General features: G+C 39.6%; 1 protein-coding gene and 1 long non-coding RNA gene across 2 annotated transcripts; both read left to right on the forward strand.

Moving 5' to 3' along the window:
* The first annotated feature begins 9,784 nt into the window (after nucleotides 1–9,784).
* Nucleotides 9,785–10,296, forward strand: LOC106085590 (uncharacterized). The gene is made up of 3 exons (XR_001220992.2): nucleotides 9,785–9,977; nucleotides 10,049–10,136; nucleotides 10,209–10,296. It is a non-coding gene; the product is annotated as an uncharacterized LOC106085590 (long non-coding RNA).
* A 3,379-nt stretch (nucleotides 10,297–13,675) lies between these two features.
* LOC106085568 (uncharacterized) lies at nucleotides 13,676–15,586 on the forward strand. Its single transcript, XM_059363202.1, has 3 exons — nucleotides 13,676–15,009; nucleotides 15,079–15,265; nucleotides 15,317–15,586. The coding sequence occupies exons 2-3, from the start codon at nucleotides 15,125–15,127 to the stop codon at nucleotides 15,527–15,529; spliced, it is 354 nt and encodes a 117-aa protein (XP_059219185.1). The 5' UTR covers nucleotides 13,676–15,009; nucleotides 15,079–15,124; the 3' UTR covers nucleotides 15,530–15,586.
* Nucleotides 15,587–19,102: the final 3,516 nt, after the last annotated feature.

Consider the following 19,102-nt stretch of genomic DNA (forward strand, 5'->3'; position numbering starts at 1 on the left):
GGATTGGGGTGGTCCCCCAAACATTAAGCCCGGAAAATATATCAGCAACGTTCTCTATTCTCATATATCTATATATCATTTATTTGAACCCCATATTGCCATTGCCCTCAAAATTGGATATCAATTTCGTTTTCTAATCTCATTTAAACTCCTTATTGCAAAAGTCAGCAAATATGTCCGGTTTGGGGTATTGGCCCTTAAAACTATGAATATTTAGTACCACTCTCTTTAAGACCCAAATTGTCTTGGTGAGCAAATACGTCCTATTTGGGGTTGTTATGGTGGTGGGACGTCCGCTAGACAGTTGGCCCCTAATGTTGATATCAGATACGTGGTCTACTCGAAAATACCTTTAATATTTTTCCATAGTCGGCAAAAATGACCAGCTTGGGGGGGTGTTTTGGGGGATGGGCGGCCATCCGCCTTTGGCCTTGAAAATATTTATCGGATTCGTGTTCCACTTTAAAAACCTTCATATTGCAATAGTCAGAAAATACTTTCTATTTGGGTGGTGTTGTGGGGGTGGCGTGGCCCTATAGACACTTTTACCGAATATTGATATCACAGTCGTGTTTTACTCCCAAAGACCTTTAATTTGAGCCCCATATTGCTATGGTCGTAAATTTGTCCCCTTTGGGGGATGTTTTTGGTGAGAGGCGGCCCCATATTTGGATATCAGATGGTCCCATATTTGGATATCAGATACAAATTCTACATTCAAATTCCTTTTATTTAAGCCCCATATTCCCACGGTCAGTAAATAAGTCCAGTTAGGGGGTTGTTTTGGGGAAGGGGTGGACCCCAGAAACGTGGTCCCACATTTGGATGTCAGATTTGTAGACCTTTCATTTGAGTCCCATATTGTCATGGTTGGTAAATATGTCTGATTTAGGGGTGTTTTGGGGCTTGGGGTGGTCCCCCTAGCACTTGGTCCGACTATTAGATATCAGATACGTTTTCTTATCCTAAATACCTTTCATTTGAGTCCCATATTGTCGTGATTGGTGTAAATATATGTTTGGTAGGTTTTAGGGTGGGGCAGCCCCCCTAGGAACCCCATCAGAAATTTGGGTACCAAATTTTTATTTTTAGGGTACTATATGAGAGCATACAAAATTTCGCTTAAATCGCACCACCCATCTCCGAGATCTGGCTTTTCTGAAAATTAGGGTCCGCCCCCGTTCAGATATCAAAAAATGTAGTACCCTTTTTTCACCACGGGGTCACTATGCACCATCTGTGAAAATTTCAAGAAAATCGGTTCAGGCGTTTTTGAGTCTATAAGGAACACACAAACATACAAACAAACAAACCTACAAACAAACACAAATTGTTTTTTTTTTTATATAAGATGGGACAAATGTGATGAAGGGAAAACTATTTCACAATTTAGAAACATTATTTATAAAAAATCTTCGAAAACCTAAAACATTTTCTTATTCGTGTTTGAACCTTTTGTTATTTCACTCCACAAGAATTTTCCTGTAACTCGTAATAGGTCATTATATTTGGAAGAAAGTTTTAGGTCATTCAAGGATCGCTGTGATTGAGGTATCCATTAGGCGGTTGATGATCTGCATCTGGAAGCAGACTTAGAATGGATTCCAAAGGTATCAGGCCGCAGCATGTTGTCCGCTACCGAAAGCTCGAAGGGTGGAGCGGCTGCTCCAGGCTCCACCAGCCGACAGACGACTGGTCAGAAGGGCTTTGGACGAAGATACCTGGTTCGAGTCTTAAGGAACTCAGAAAGTACTTCGACAGCAGCAGTTAGTGAAGAATCTAAACAGAAATCGTCCACACCTCAAGCGCCCAGTGTCCTAAGGAAGAGTGGTTCCACAGCTTTCTCACCTCCCACTGTGATGCGTACGGAAGCTCATCATGACAAGTTCTGACGAATCTTGTGAGGATGAAATCCTGGTGGAGTCGGAATACGAGGCTAACACAACAGTGGTGGAAGTTCTGATTCCTGAATATAATCCGGTTTCTACAGATAAATCTCCACCATTGTAAGGCCCTTCTGAATCGTGTGCCTATTCAGAGATGCCGCCTTCAAACCTTAAGTCGCTGGTTGAAGCTGCTTCTATAAGGATGAAAAGCCTCATTGTAGGAAGTGATGGTAATGCACATCACCATATATGGGGAAGTTCGGATGACAACGAAAGGGGTGAGCTGCTTATTGAATATATTATAAGTTGCAATCTGGCGATTTGTAATAAAGGGTATAAACCGACCTTTATTACCAGGAACAGACAGGAGGTACTAGATATTACCTTTGTATCGGAAGATATAAGTGGAAGAATATGCCACTTAGCAGTGTGGGATGAACACAGCTTCTCTGATCATCGTTATATTAGTGGTGCCTTTACTTAACAGAAGAAAGGCGGATTGGGATACATTTCGCCACAAATTCTGCACCACTATCCCTTCTACACTAGAAAAGGAAGTGGAAACTACGGAAGATATAGACATAGTGGTCAAGCGGATCACGAAGGCCCTGAATGACTCGCTTGTGTCAGCATGCCCTAATTCTAAGCCAAAAACAGCGACCGCCATGGTGGACTCCAGAGCTGGTTGGTCCAAGGACTGCAGAAAACTCTTCAACAGAGCAAAACCCATAAGAGCACCACACGATTGGGACATCTATAAGGCTGAGCTAAGAAAATATAAGGGCGAGCTGAGAAAGGCTCAGAACAAATCCTGGGTAGAATTTTGCAGCTCCGTGGAGGATACATCTGAGGCCTTTAGGCTAAGGAAGTTTCTGTCCTCGTGACCTATTACGGTGGGGTATATCCAGAAGTCGGAGAATGTATGAACAATGTCTAGTGAGGAAATACTAGAACTACTCGTTGATACACATTTCCCGGGAAATTCTCCAACGGACAACGTGGCGCCAGAAGAGGTTGCCATTTATATACATTTGTCGGAGGATATTAGGCAAATTGTATCTGAGCCCAAAATCCTTTGGGCGATAAGAAGTTTCGACTACTTTAAGTCGCCAGGCCCTGATGATGTATCACCGGTTAAATTACAAGCTTTGTCTGATAGACTGGTTCCCTGGCTTAGGGAGATATACTCTGCTTGTATCAGAATGTCATGTATACCGAAAACAGATGTGCCTCTGGCGACTTGTAAGCTAAGTTTTCAGGACCAGGCTAGAAGAACAACGAATGATAGATGGTCACAAAGAGGGGGCTGTGAGCATACCAAAACTATGTGGCCTAATCTAGACATGAAGAGGTCTACCGCTTTGCTGTCATTGGCTAGAACAGACGTCTCAGTCATTGTGTCCGTCATGGCAGGTCACTGTCTAATCAGAAAACATGCTGACAGCATGTTGTTGATGACATCGGTCACCGGAAGTAGTAACTGCTCCCTTTGAAATAATCGAAAGAGACTCAGTGAAAATGGGCCTGGCAGTAAATAAGGATAATACGATGGTTTCAACTCCCAAACACCTTGTACAACCGAGCTGATAAAAAAAAAGTGGGGAAAGTTGGGAACCTCGGTAACCGACACGAATGACACCAGTTTGAGATAAAGCGAAGAATAATACTGGCAAACAGATGCTACTTTGGACTAAGTAACTGTTTAGAAACAAGGCCACCTGTCGACAAACGAAGATTACACTATACAAGACACAGATACTACCCGTGTTGTTATATGGTTCTGAAACGTGGGTATTGGGAAAGCAAATGAGGCAGCGCTTGGAATATTTGAGAGATAGATTCTTCGTAAAATTTATGGACCAGTTTGCGTTAATGGAGAATATAGGCGACTTAGGAACCACGAGCTGTATGATGACGAAAGCATAGTTACACGCATCAAAATACAACGGTCATATTGTCAGAATAGATGAAGAAGCTCCAGCAAAGAAATCTTTTGAAGGCAAGCACGGTGGTACACGCAAACCGGGACGAGCGAAAGCCCGATAGAAAGATCAAGTTGTGGGAAAAACCTCGAAACTTGGTGTCAGATTTTTTAGAATGAGCGCAAAAGATCGAGACGCTTGGAACGCTATTCTACGTTTCGTGGAAAATATGTTCCGTCATAGCCAATTAAAGTAAGTAAGTTTCCCCGCTGGCGCACACCTTGAGTCCCGTCTCAATGCCTTCCCCTCTTGTCTCGATTGTGGCAGGTGTTTTTTTAGTATCCTGCAATCTACCAGCCTTTAGCGATTTGGTCCATAGTTCCACAGGCAAGTGTTCAACAAAAACTGATGAGTCGGCTTCTGATTCCCCAACCCACCGCTTCTATAGACCTTCAGTTTCAACTTGTTGAATCCGTAGGGTACAACTCCTTTCGACTTGTTGAAGCCTGCAAGACAGCCGGAGTTTAGAACGAATACTACATTTCTCCGGTCACCATCAGCCTCATCCAATCTTTCGGTCGGTGGTTGCAAGATTGGGATTACAATCCCTTAGTCTTCCAAGTATGGATTCAGGACCTGAGGGAGTCCGTGGTATCCAAGCCTGCGCCATTGGTCGAGCAGGAATATGTTCCTTCTTGACTAAATCTAGTGCTGCATCTTGCCAGATCTCACTAATCTTTTTTAGCTCACAACGATACATTTCATTGAGCGTTGATACCAGATTCTTGAACCGAGTCGAGCGGACATATTGCATGAAAATCTACTGAACGTATAGTAAGAAAATCTACTGAAACAGCCCTTCACGACCTAGTCGGCTACATATAGGGTTCCCTCGCTGTCAAGGAATATACAATGGTCGCATTTCTTGACATTGAAAGTGCTTTCAATAATGTAAAACCGACGTCAATCAACTCTACCGTAAGAAAGTTTATTAATAACTTACTTACTAAAAGATGAATTACGGCAGGCTGGGATCTGTGGATCAAAACAGATGGGTCAGCAGAGGAACACCTCAAGGAGGTGTACTGTCTCCACTACTTTGGAATATAGCCATTAACAATATATTACTGTCTCTGGAAGAAAAAGGTTTAAAAGTGGTCGCGTATACTGATGACGTGGTAATTGCGGTTGGAGGAAAGTTTCCCAGCACTCTAAGAGATATACTTCAGAAAGCTCTACGTGCAACAGCAAAGTGGGCTAACGAGAGTGGTCTTGTGGTCCCTATACACCTGCAAGAGAGCCATTGGCAAAAGTTGGGGGTTTAGACCGCGTGTCATGAATTGGGTATATATATCAGTTGTCAGATCTATAATGCTATATGGTGTTGTGGTCTGGCTTGTTTGTCCATCACAGCCGCACTGAGGACGACACCATCTGATGCACTGAACTTAATCTTATACCTCTGGACATTGTGGCTACCCAAATTGCAGCGACCACTACCGTGAGGTTAAGCGAGCTTTCTCATTGGTCATGTGGCGGCCAGGCAGTGTAGATTACACCCTACCTGAGCCGCTTTACGATAAAAAATTACAGTAACTCTATTCCTGTTAGAACCGATTGGAACTACGATATCCCTGGTAACAGAAGTTACATAGACTTCTGTGGGTATGGCTCTAGCGACATGTAAACTAAGTTTTCAGGACCAGGCCCGAAGGATAACGTATGATAGATGGTCACAAAGAGGGGGCTGTGAGCATTCCAAAACTATGTGGCCTAATCTAGACTTGAAGAGGTCTAATGCTTTGCTGTCATTGGCTAGAACAGACGTCTCAGTCATTCTGCCCGTCATGAAAGGCCACTGTCTAATCGGAAAACATGCTGACAGACTGAAGGTTGCCAGCAATGACTTGCAGAAGCTGTGAGGACTTCGAAGAAATGTGTGTGTCCCACACTAGCAGTCAGAAGGAGTTTCACTTTAGGTTCTCATATCTTTAAGAACCTGGCTGATTTAGGATGTGAACATTCCCAAGTTATTGAGATTTTTAATGCGGTCCGGATGGTTCAGCGGTAGCAGCTAGAAGGCATATTTCTTATTATGTTCCTGTGGTATCACATAGAACGAAAACGTCTAAGTGAGTCTGATGGCAGACTGCCACTTAAAGCTAACCTAACCTATATATTCATTATGACAATTTATATTAAAATCACTTTAAATCATTCACGAAATTGAAGTTTAGGATGAAAGCATAAGGGCTGACAAATTAATTTTGTTAGTCGGCATGATTGGGAGGGTTATTCGACTAAAAGAAGACAATCAACATCACGTTCTTCGTTTAAATTTTTTCTTACCGATGCAGATAGTCACGGTTCCGTCATTTACATATAAAGGCTACCTTTAAAAAAATTATATATTTTGTAGACGACCTGGACCAATTCCTTCTGGTAAGAACACCCTCCATTTGCTCTGAGCACAGCCGGATATAAAGGTAGCATCAATTACCAGAAGTGGTTTTCATATGAATACACCAGCACAGCATCGTTTCCACACAATGGACTATCATGTTTTTGGTGTAGAATGTCCTAAGACTTTGTTCAATTTCGATCTTCACCACTTTCGTTTATTTAAAAAGGTTTTTACGCACTCAAATTGTATTAAAACATTTTATATAATTATTTAACAAATATTTTAAAATGTCGCCATTATAACATAACTAGCTGACCCGGGCCCGCTCCGCTGCGCCTTCTTTTACTTTATATGGAACAAAATTTTCCTTGGAATATTTATTTTCTACAATTAGAGATCTTTTAGTGAAATACCATGCTAACTTGACTAACAGTTTAACAATATAAGTGCCTTTATCAGCATCGAATATACCTTTCATTTGAGCCACATATTGGCATGGTCAAAAAATGTTTACCCTTTGGGGGTGTTTTGGGAAAGGGGTGATGCCCTAAATACATGGTCGTATTCTACTTCTAAATACCTTTATTTGAGCCCTATATTGCGATGATCAGTAAAAAATTGCTGTTTGTGGGGTATTTTGGGGAAGGTGTAGACCCCCAGAAAATTGGTCCCGAAAATGGGTATCAATTCTTGCTCGTTCTTCGTTTTCTAATCTCATTTAAACTCCTTATTGCAAAAGTCAGCAAATATGTCCGGTTTGGGATATTGGCCCTTAAAGCTATGAATATTTAGCTCCACTCTCTTTAGAAACCAAATTGTCTTGGTGAGCAAATACAATACGTCCTATTTGGGGGTTGTTATGGTAGTGGGACGTCCGCTAGACAGTTGGCCCCTACTGTTGATATCAGATACGTGGTCTACTCCCACAAACCTTTGATTTGAGCCCCATATTTCCATAGTCAGCAAAAATGAACGGCTTGGGGGGTGTTTTGGGGGATGGGCGGCCACTCAGTGAGTTGGTCTTGAAAATATATATCTGATTCGTGTTCCACTTTAAAACCCCTCTTATTTGAGCCTCATATTGCAATAGTCAGAAAATACTTACTATTTGGGTGGTGTTATGGGGGTGGCGTGGCCCCATAGACACTTTTCCCGAATATTGATATCAAAGTCGTGTTTTACTCCCAAAGACCTTTAATTTGAGCCCCATATTGCTATGGTCGTAAATTTGTCCCTTTTGGCGGATGTTTTTGGTGAGAGGAGGCCCCCCAAACACTTGGTCCCATATTTGGATATCAGATTTGTATTCTACATTACCTTTTATTTAAGCCCCATATTTCCATTGCCAGTAAATAAGACCAGTTTGGGGGGTGTTTTGGGGAAGGGGTGGACCCCCAGAAACGTGGTCCCACATTTGGATATCAGATTCGTATTATACTCGCAAATACCTTTCATTTGAGTCCCATATTGCCATCGTCGGTAAATATGTCCGATTTAGGGGTGTTTTGGGGCTTGGGGTGGTCCCCCTAGCACTTGGTCCGACAATTAGATATCAGATACGTTTACTTATCCTAAATACCTTTCATTTGAGTTCCATATTGTCGTGATTGGTGTAAATATATGTTTGGTAGGTTTTAGGGTGGAGCAGCCCCCCTAGGTACCCCATCAGAAATTTGGATACCAAATTTTTATTTTTAGGGTACTTATGAGAGCATAAATCGCACCACCCATCACCGAGATCTGGCGTTTCTGAAAATTAGGGTAAGGGGGAAGGTCCGCCCCACCCCCATCCCCTTCAGATATCAAAAAATGTAGTACCCTATTTTCACCACGGGGTCATTATGCACCATCTGTGAAAATTTCAAGAAAATCGGTTCAGGCGTTTTTGAGTATATAAGGAACACACAAACATACAAACAAACACAAATTGATTTTTATATATAAGATATATATCTTGGCAACAATATTTTGATTACAAAGCTGAACAACACTTCTGGCGCGATGACAAGAATATAATTGTGACGCCGTCAATTCTTAATAGCCTCTTTTGTCTGGTATTGAATGGATACCAAATGATATCAAAAATCGTTACCAATGTCGCGAACAAAATAATAAAAGGCGGTATTGGCAAAGTACCTTCATCTTTCTATCAGTGTAGATGTCGTTTAATGGTATTCATGTGTAATAAGTTTTTCGATGAACAACTTTTAGTGACCCAATGCGTATTTGCACAGAAGTATCACTTCACAAATGGCGGTATTGGAGAATTTTCTGGTATGGTTTTTAAAATTTTTAATTGACACTCTTCCGCAAGACTTTACGCTCGAAAATGTCAGACTCTTTGGAGACACCGTAAACCAAATTGGAAAACCGTAAGCCAACACTGTTCTGAGAGCCACCTTAAGCCCGGCTCGGTTTTTTCTTTCACAACATGCAACTCAATCAATCTGTACGAAATAATAAGGTTTGTGAAAGAATGTGCTGCGCTTTTGGACTTGCAATTACAACAACAATATTTGAATAAAAGTGGAAGATGCTGACAAAGGCTTTTGGAAAGTTGTGCTAATTTAACTTATAATAGTGAAAATACTGCAAAATCTAATAATTTTTACAAATAAATTTTGCATATGTCTCTTTTTAAATTGTTTTGTGTTTTATTATATATTAATTACAAAGGGGTGGGTTTTGGTTGAAATTGCAAAAACATACATGCTCGTAAGCTGCTGATAAATTGTTTGATGCCATACTATTTTTTTATATGTAAATTGCAACATTTTGGCCAAAGAAACCCAAAAAAATCCACCATGTCAAACTACCGAAAGAACGACTCTCAGAAAATTTTCCGTAAAAAAGAACGTAGTACCAGCCTTTATATAGAAGTAGTTTTGTTTGTTTTTTGCAGGTTAAAAATTCAAAAAAAAAAAAAAAAATCAACATTTTATCGCATTTGTGCCCAGGCATGTTGAATTTTATTTAAATGGAATTTCAAGACCTCCTAAGGAAGCTCTTAACCTTTCGCTTTCACACTCAGAAAAATTGTGCGCATAAAATTAAGTAAAACACTTATTCCAAATAAGTTAGAAAATTTTAATCTAATTTGGTTAAATTTTTATTAAAACAAGGATAAAATGCAAATTTGTAGTAAGTTTTACTCATCTGTAATAAGTGGCAAATAGTTCATTAACTTGGGTTTGAGAAGTCATTTAACTTAACCAAGCCTCTTCTCAACAAGCTAAATAATGCTATAGCAAATTACGTTATTATTTACCCAATATAAACATGTTATTATGTTGAGTTAAACGCTTCCTTTAAACCTATATTTCTCAATTTTAAAATATTTGTTCAAAATAGTTAGAATTTATAAAGGTGCTTTTTAAACACTTTGTTTGTCAGTCATACAATAATCACATAATTAAAAACTTAGAAAATCATAATACAAGAACGTTTGATTTGTGACTTCATTTTGTATAGGATAAATAGATCCCTGTTAGAAACTCTAAATAAAATGCCCTTAGAAAACTTTAAAGGTTTAATACTGACACAAATTCTTATTTAAAAAGGAAAATCCGACTTTTACATTTTCCTCTATTAACCTGGGCTGTGCAGTTAAGCATCATCAGCGTCAGCGACGCACGCACAGGTAACAGCTGAAAACCATGCAAACCATTCCCGTGACGCACAAGTGCTCAGTGTGATATACTTTTTTTCCAAGAAAGATTGTGGACGGGAGGAAAAAATGCAAAAATATGATATAAAATTACCAAGGTAAATTTCGTGATTCACGATACCCATCTCTTCTTTCTGTTCAAATAACGTTTTTCATTCTTGTCTCATAGTATAATTACAGGAAGAAATTGAATATGCTGCAGTGGTAAACAGAAATTAGTTCTAATCGTTTCCGAATCAAAACGTCCTGAAATTTGGGTAAGCATTATCAATAAAAAAAACAAAAATTATTCTGTTATTTTGCTGATATTTATTTAACTTTGTTTGCAGGAACTTTGAAATGCGATCTACAATTTATGCAGTGAATGAATATTTTAACGCAAACAATTTCGCAAAGGATTTACACTACTAATTACAGACGGACACCTTTGATGGTAAGTATTAGAATAAAAAAATACGTATGTATCTATACTCAACACTTTCACTTCTCTTTTAACAGTCTATAAAATATTGTATATATGGCGCAACGGAACTTCTAGGTACATATGGCGCTAACTCCTATGCGACTTATTTCGGAATTTTTAACAAAATAAAACAAAGGATTAATCTGAGAATAGACAATACATCTACCATCAAGTAAATTATTTCATGCGCATTGGTTAAATCTGAACGGAATAGAAGCCGAGATTTTGGCAAAATTTTGTTCAGATGCATTAGCACACAGTAAATATTTCGGATATTTTATTACTTTAATTGTGTTGATTTCAGTTCAAAATATCTTTCACGATTGTTTACTAAAGAATAATTTTGTTACATTTGTTTAACGTTGAAACAAAGAAGTACATTTGGTGTTATTATAATTGAGATCTACATTAACTAAAAAAGAATAAAAATGTCTTTGTGTCTATATGAAGTTCAACTTTATTCGAAAGTAATTTATTTTCACTCAACCATTGGTCACATTTGAGTGTACGCACAAAAAAAAAAAATACTTGGAGCGACATTCAAAGAATGTTCAAGTGAACAACAAAAAAGAATATGGCAATGTTGTTCTTAGAATTATTGATTAATTTGTATCGGAATAGTGGAAAGTAAGGCTTTCTTCGGTCTTGCTGAGATAAGGAGAGTTTGAGGACTTATTGAGCACTGTTTCAAAACGCAATCAATAGTCTTTGGGTTTGAAGGGGAACCTTAATCAATTTAACAAAGGTGATGACGAAGTTACATGGCGTAACAGAAATCATGATACACCAGCCAGTCAAAGTGTTTTGAATAACAAAACACACTTGCTCAACTTTTGTAAGTTCCTTGCTATGCTATTCTTTGAATATAAAGCATTGAATTTGATCTCGAGCTGGAAGATGTTCAAAAAAAATTATTGTCTTTAAAATTTGAATTTTCAAAACGTTTAAACATTGCCGGCAGGATTCACTAATAGAAGGTTAGGTCACATGCAAAAACACAAAGTGGATAGGCCCCATAAACATCATTAAGGATGTCAAATCTGACGATTGAAAATGTCATCATATAGGAGAAAACGTAAACAAAGAATGAATGTAAAAAGAGAACAAGTTGACATCCTCAATGCCAAGTACTGCCAAATATTAAAAAAAAGTATATCGGCTGATCGCTTGGCTTAACCTTATTCAGTGAATCCTGCATTGCCGGTAAGGCTTAGTGACTACTATTTTCTGGCTGTTAACTTGCTGATGATTTTAAGTAGTTACCGACAATTCAAAATTTCGCTAAAATTTCAATACAGACAAATCTCGTTAACTTCCGACAAATATCGGTAAATCTGTCGGTAAGGAGTTAGAGAATCGAATTGCAGATATTGAACAAATTTCTTTAAATGCGGACAGGCCAGGTTTCATTTTTGTCAATCTTTTTTTTTAATGCTCTAACGCTTTTATTTCCTTTAATGTTATTTTTAGTAATTGTTTTTTGTTTGGATAGAATCTTATACTCACTGCTGAATCTGTCACCGTTTCGGTGAAAGACTTGTTGGAGGCATCCGTTGCTAGGATTTTACATTTAGATCACAAAGAAATCTGTTCCAATTCGTGTTTCTATATGATGTTAAGATCTATGATGTAGCTGTAATTTTGCCTGAACACTCAATTTTTAATTCTAATTCCAGGGGAAGTGATCGGAATATGTGGGAGAGCAGGATTCACTAACAGAAGGTTAGGTCACATGCAAAAACACAAAGTGGATAGGCCCCATAAACATCATTAAGGATGTCAAATCTGACGATTGAAAATGTCATCATATAGGAGAAAACGTAAACAAAGAATGAATGTAAAAAGAGAACAAGTTGACATCCTCAATGCCAAGTACTGCCAAATATTAAAAAAAAAGTATATCGGCTGATCGCTTGGCTTAACCTTATTCAGTGAATCCTGGTGGGAGAGAAGAATGCACAATTTTTTGCAATGTATAGTCAACTAAGTCAACTACGAAAATGGTCAAGAAAAGACAACCCATTTGGGTATGATGGTAAAGCATCACATAATCAACAACGTCTAATGAATTCTCGATTAACCAGATTGGAATGACTTTACCGGTTGCATTATCCATGCTATCTACCCATGAAATACTTCTCGAGTTCAAGTCTCCACCAAGAACAAAGCCATCAAAATTACTATATAGCTGCATTAGTTCATTTAAATCAGATCTAGTCTTTGAGTGTTATAATTACATAGTTTATATAAAGATCCAACCACATATCTCCTAGAAATGTTATTACACAGAAAGTAAGGAAAACTATCTTCAAGTAAGAAATTTGTACATTTAATTAAAAAAGTTGTTGAAATCGGACCTATAAAGGAAATTGTATTATTGATTAACAACTTTGCAATTTGTATTTATGATAAGCTCAAAAATCCAATTAAAATGGTTATAACTCAATAAACCATTCATTTGAAATTTGTCATTTCTTTTAATTAACATTTTTACTGTTTTAATAAAAGACCAAGACCCAGAGACTGGAGCCCATACAAATTCCACAGAGGGATCTTGGGCTCACGCCAAAAAATCTATCCCCGCTGGAGGAAGGCGTACGGGATTTATGGGTGGTTATTTGGCAAAATTCGAGTTTAAGAATAAGTGCAATGCCCAGAAATTGGATTCTTTTATAGAATTTTGCCGAATAGCCGGGAAATTATATGATCCCGTGCGCCCCCTCCAGAAGTAGAGGTTAGGCCCCTAGGGTGGGTCCACGGGCCCGAGCCCCAAAAGAGGACTTCATATTTGGGTTTCTGGGGTCAAAAGTAGGGGTATGCAAAAAATTAGATTTTTTTTGCGACCTACCCCGTAAAGTACAGTTTTGCCCAACGCGCTGCCTCTTACGTTCATTTGCACGGAATGCCCGCTTGCTGTATTTAACTTGCCGCCAGTATACACATTTGGTTTTGTTTTTGAAGAGGACCCCACTTCTTCCTCTGCCACATCACACTCCATATCCGTAGGTTCAGAACCAGGCACCTTTATTGCAGTGTCTGCAATTGGATGTCCAAAAGTTAATAAATCCGAGGATATGAAAACAATACGTCAGATTTGTTTCGATGATGCCAGATCAATCCTGATAATGCAAATAAAGACCAGAATATCAATTAGGAAGTGTCCGGAAATTTGACAGCCTAGTGGGAATATGCGCAGCAATCGCCACAGAGTTGTAGCATTAATTTCGTTGTTGTTGGGCAAGTGACCCAACCTTCTTAATTCAACCATGAGTATACATGTCCATTTGGGTCATGCGCCTGCGAACCCAAATTTTTATGAAAGTTTCGTATACAAGTCAAGTACCTTTCCATTGAACCCTATATTGGCCGATTAATTTTTGGTATTTTTCGCTGCAAAAATATATTAAGATTTGTGCACGCAATTTTACAAATAATTGGCATTGGTAGGGTCATTTGGCCAAAAACAACATTTTGCTGGGCAACGCCGGTGGATTGTTTACAACTCGTAATGTCAAATGCCTGCTGGGTAGCAGTATGCCGTTTAGTATGCAGTTTAAAAATTTTTCTGGTCAAAAGTTATTGCTTTGTTCACCCACCGATGAGCGCCAAATTCTATGTTGAGTGAAAAACGTATACCAGCATTTCCTTTCATAAACGAGACACCACATCAAGAAATAGAAGATGAATCAATTATGGAAACAATAAAATACGCATGTGAAAATTGTGATGATGCAAATATCAAATATTCAATTTCTCGAAATTTCTTTAATTTGCAAAAACCAAACCTGAATAAGGAGATACAAACCAACGCTCAGTATATCGTTTTCCAAGTATTTTTTTCATGTAAGCAACACACATACAAATGAAGGCACGCACATCAATGATCGATATTAGGAAATTTGTCAAATTAAAAAAAATTTTCTCAGCTGTTCCCATGAACATGTCTTTAATTTTTGTACCATGAATAATTGGTTTTAATTTTATATTGCCATTCACAATAGAGGATTTCTGCGGATGGCCACACTTATTTGTGATAAACATATCATGGCAATCCTGATAAATCAAATAACAAATAGAAAAAAGGAACAATTGAAACCAATAAAACAAACATGATGCCGACAACGATGTTTAGTGTTGCCACTAATTTCTTTACTATTGTCCTCACTATGAACAGAGTATTACTTTTTCGCCTTTTTTCCTCCAGCGTTTCGCCGACATTTTTTGTTGAGTTTGACAGCATTCCGCCTAAAAAGCTGAACAGAATACTCCTGGATAGATGAAATTTGCATACAAATTTCATTACACTGTCCTATATATAGTGCTAAAATAAAACACAGCTACAATAAGCAATCCCTATGATGTGCTATGTAAAGTGCCCATTAAGTAGTAAAAGTCGACTTCGACAAGACTTACTGCCTGTTTCACTAAGCTTATTGCTTCCACTCACTCGCACACTATCAGTCAAACAGCTGATTTGGGTTCCAATAAGAAGCAGAAAAACGACTAATCGGGTGAGTGACAACGTGCAAGAAGACGTAAGCAAATTGCTTTATAATTGCGTTTCACTATGCGTGTGCTAGTGTCAATTCGAAGAAGACAAGTGTCAAAAACACTCACTTGCATTTTAGCCTTCGCGCGCTAAATTATTAAAAAACGGAAAAGAAAATGTAAGTTGTTTTCACATAAAAAGCTGTTTTGCTGTTTTATTTTTTGCTAATAAATCGTATTGTTTGTAGCGTAAAAAAATCTACACCCCAGCAGCTACAAGAGCTGGTCAAAGCCATGATGGAGGATTCGGATTTGGCCAAGGGTATTCCAGTATTTGGAGGGTCCAAATATACAGTGGATGAGAAGTGGAAAACCATTACCACAAAATTAAACATGCATGGCCCTCCTATGCGTACCACAGCCGAGTGGAGAAAGGTATGTACGATAATATAATGGTTCTAATTTTATATAATTTTTCAATTTCAGACTTGGGCGGACTTAAAATCGCGCACCAAAAAGAAACTGATGGATAATAAAAAGAGCTTGGAAGCTACAGGTGGTGGCGAATATGCTTTCTGTGCCCTAACAGAATTGGAGGAGATGGTAGACCGTGCTATATCAGCCACTAGATCTGCGGTTCCGACCGGTGCTAAGTACGGCTTTTGTTCTCAACAACCCATAATATACTGCCAACCATAATATACTACCCAAAAAATATACTGCCACCGAAATATACATTTTTTTATTTAAATACGACGCACTTTTTCTGTTTCACTTTTATTTGTTTGTTTATTTTTTTTTTTTTTTGACACATTGTGTCAACTTTTCCGATTAGTGAAGACTACTTTTCTGTTTTTTATCTGTTTTCGCGTTTTTTTTTGCCAAATATACGTATTTTTTTTAAACTGTAGATCTGGCAGCATTTTCTCTCACTCACGAAACGTAAGGCCATGCGAATAATTATATACGAGTAAGTGAAACCCATTCTCACTCGGAGAGTGAGTGACTACCATTCGTTCTCGTAGCTTGTCACTCAGCTTAGTGAAACAGGCTGTTAGATAATTGAAGATGGTGCCAGTAATCGAAGATAGAGCGTACTTTTTAATGCGGAGAAGACCTAGTTTCTAATGCGGAGTTTACGTGGCACATCAGATGCATGGTCATTGTAATAGTATTGGTGAAAACAAAGTTGTATGCGTCACATGTACACATAACCATCCAGCCGGTTGCACGCACCGGATTGACCCGATGGAACCCTTCATAGGAAGGGCTGCCGTCTCAGTGTACGTGTTCGTCTTTTTTCGTAATGGGAGAGGCACATCCTGGAGTGCTTTCTCAGCACGCTTCTTGTCCGTGTCGGTATTGAAAAGAGCCCCTGACCTTGTTTCTGTTCGGTTTGCCAGAATCGCCTCCATCATCGGTTGGTGAGGTGTAATTAGTGCATGGATTGGGTACATTTCCGATCTTGCTCTGGTCTTACATCACTACGAGAGTATAGTCACACTGAAAATGTTGCAAGGTGCTGTGCGAACATAGCCAGCAGTGGGTCACAAGCGTCGTCGTCGTCGCCTTCTGCGTCCTCGTCGTCGGAAGGCGGTACCGGGAAGAATATTATTTTTGCTATTGAATTGCAGTATCCATGGAAAGATCGATGAGATAGTGGATTTTATGAGTCGGAAAAACATATAGGTCGCAGCAATCCAGGAGACAAAGCTGACCAACACCTGCAGATTCCACAGTTGCCACGGATACAATGTGCTACATAAGGATCGCTCAAGGAAAAGAGGTGGGGATTGGCCTTCGTGATACACCATTCCGTGCGGTATAGACCCATCTCGCCTGCGCCTGGAGCTTGTGACCCCTACATGGAGTGCATGGGGATAACAGTTAGGTCGGGTACTGTCGAGAAAGAGCTATACAACGTGTACATACCGCCGGTAGGTAGCTGTGTCCCAATTAATGGCCAAGCTTACAACCCCGACATAAGGTTCCAGGGGACTTCAATGCGCATTACATTTCATGGCATTCACCCCTAGGTAACTACCAGCGTGGCATAGCTTTGGCAGAGTAGATTGAAGGCTGATTCAGCGAGCTGATTCTGGAAATAAGCAGGGTAGTCAACGAATATAGTTGGAGTTTGTGGCTGGAAAACTTGAAGCAATGTCACTTGGGTATCGGTTTAGGCAAGCTGTCTACTGTTCTACTGTTTAGTCACTCTTCAACCCCGGTAGACGGGTGATAGGACCTTAGTGACTTCAACTGTTGTTCAACTGTCAATTTATTGTGCATCCCGAGAGTGACGGAACAAGGAGGAGAGCTATTCGCCGTATCCGTGGTCTCCGAACCGACGGACAGCCGTCACAATTTACCGTGGGCAAAGTTACGAATGTCTTCCTTGGCGCCAAATTATCTTAGACGTTGAGCCCTGACGGAATCTCTACACTGATGCTGAAGAATCTGGAGTTGAGTACCTTACTACTGTCCTCAACTTGTCTTTGAACTCTTATAGTTCCCGAAGCCTGGAAAAGACTCGAGTCTGGGGGAGTCGAACAGACCGATCCCTCTTCTCTCACCAGTATCAAAGACGCTTGAGGCATTATCCCTCCCGGGTATTTCCATTTGCCGAACATCAACATGGATTTCGAAATCTGAATAGCACAACTGCTTTGCATGCTATCACCGCACACATTTGGCGTGGCTTCAATCAGCCCAAGTTTGCGATAGGACGGACCTCGTGGCACTGGACCTATCGAAGGCATTCGGTCAGCCATGCCAAACTATTTGAGGACATCGCCAACACGTCCCTCCAGCCAGGCCTGAAACGATGGGTTGCGAATTATCTGTGTGTCTCAGGCACTGTTTAACCTCTACCTATCCTTCATTCCACATCCACCAGACGGCATAGAGGTCGTATCATATGCGGACGATTGTACGATCATGGTATCAAGCCCCCCACCCATTGTTGACATCTGTGATAGGTTGAACGTCTTCCTCAACGAACGTGCCTCATATTTCTGAAGATATCTTCAACCACATTGTTTACTACAAATACGAGTGAGGTGAATGCCGAGCTGAATGTGATGGTCGATGGAGAAATGATGCCGAACATCAAGTGTCCCAAAATATTTCCGAGTACAAAGCAATTGGCCGGTCTGTGGTAAGTTATGCAGCGCCAGTGTGGTCTCGTCAGCTCTGTGACACGCAGTGGAATAATATTCAGATCTGTCAGAATGCCGCTCTCCGAACTGCGACGGACTGTTTTATCAGTTCTCATATTATAATCATATGGACCACCTCCATCAGGAGACAAATATCCTACCAGTGCGAAGACATACTCATGCTGTCTAACCAATCCCTTGGGCCTGTTATCGGAGAGGCCATCCAAATCATCAATTTGTGGATAAATATCCACCGCCCAGAAGTCTTAAGGTGGATCTACATATTATAGAGCATGACGTTCGGCGCTACAAGAGAGAACCTCTGGATCAAGCGGGTCTAGAGAACATTCATGCAGACACGGTAGCAGATGCGGTAAATGACTACCGGGTGAATGTAGTCCTTGGAGAACGACAGCCTCCCATTGTATCCGAAGAAATTGACCTCCTCCGGCAAACCAGAGTAGTTCTTGCTCAATTACGTTCCGGCAGATGCAGCCGTCTCAACTCCTGCTGAATCTGGACACCCAACATAATCAAGCAGACGAAAGATAGGACACAACAAACTGCTACAACAAAAACAACCTTCAGTCATAGCTGATAAATCAAAATCATTTAATTTTTTCGATGGTTGGCGTCTTTCGATTACTGTTTGCACAGAAAGGTATAAACATTACTAGACACGTATTGAAAAACACATTTTATCTAAAATAAAATAATAACAAGAAAAAAGGTATGGAAAATTAACATGGCGAAAGAATTAAAGGTGATCTCATTAGTACAACAACCACAAATCATATGGTGCAATTCGCCATCATCACCATTGTCATCAAGCTGATAAATGTTTTGCCAACACACAAAGAAATTTGTGTGCGTGTTTGCACATGTGTGCGTACATGAGCAGAGAATATGCGAGAAAGAAGAGGACAACACTAGAGTATCTCTACAATAAAGTGGATTTTGACCGAACCACCAAAAGGATATTAATCGTTCTAAAGCGACACAATCTGCTAGTGTCCGAATGCTATTTCTTTTTTAATGCAGTCCGTGTATGAAGCTCTTTGCCAACATCAATACAATTTATAAGCAATGCAAGCAAATTCAAAAGATCTCTTCA

The sequence above is a fragment of the Stomoxys calcitrans genome, chromosome 2, assembly GCF_963082655.1.
Source record: "Stomoxys calcitrans chromosome 2, idStoCalc2.1, whole genome shotgun sequence".
In the NCBI taxonomy this organism is placed as follows: domain Eukaryota; kingdom Metazoa; phylum Arthropoda; class Insecta; order Diptera; family Muscidae; genus Stomoxys; species Stomoxys calcitrans.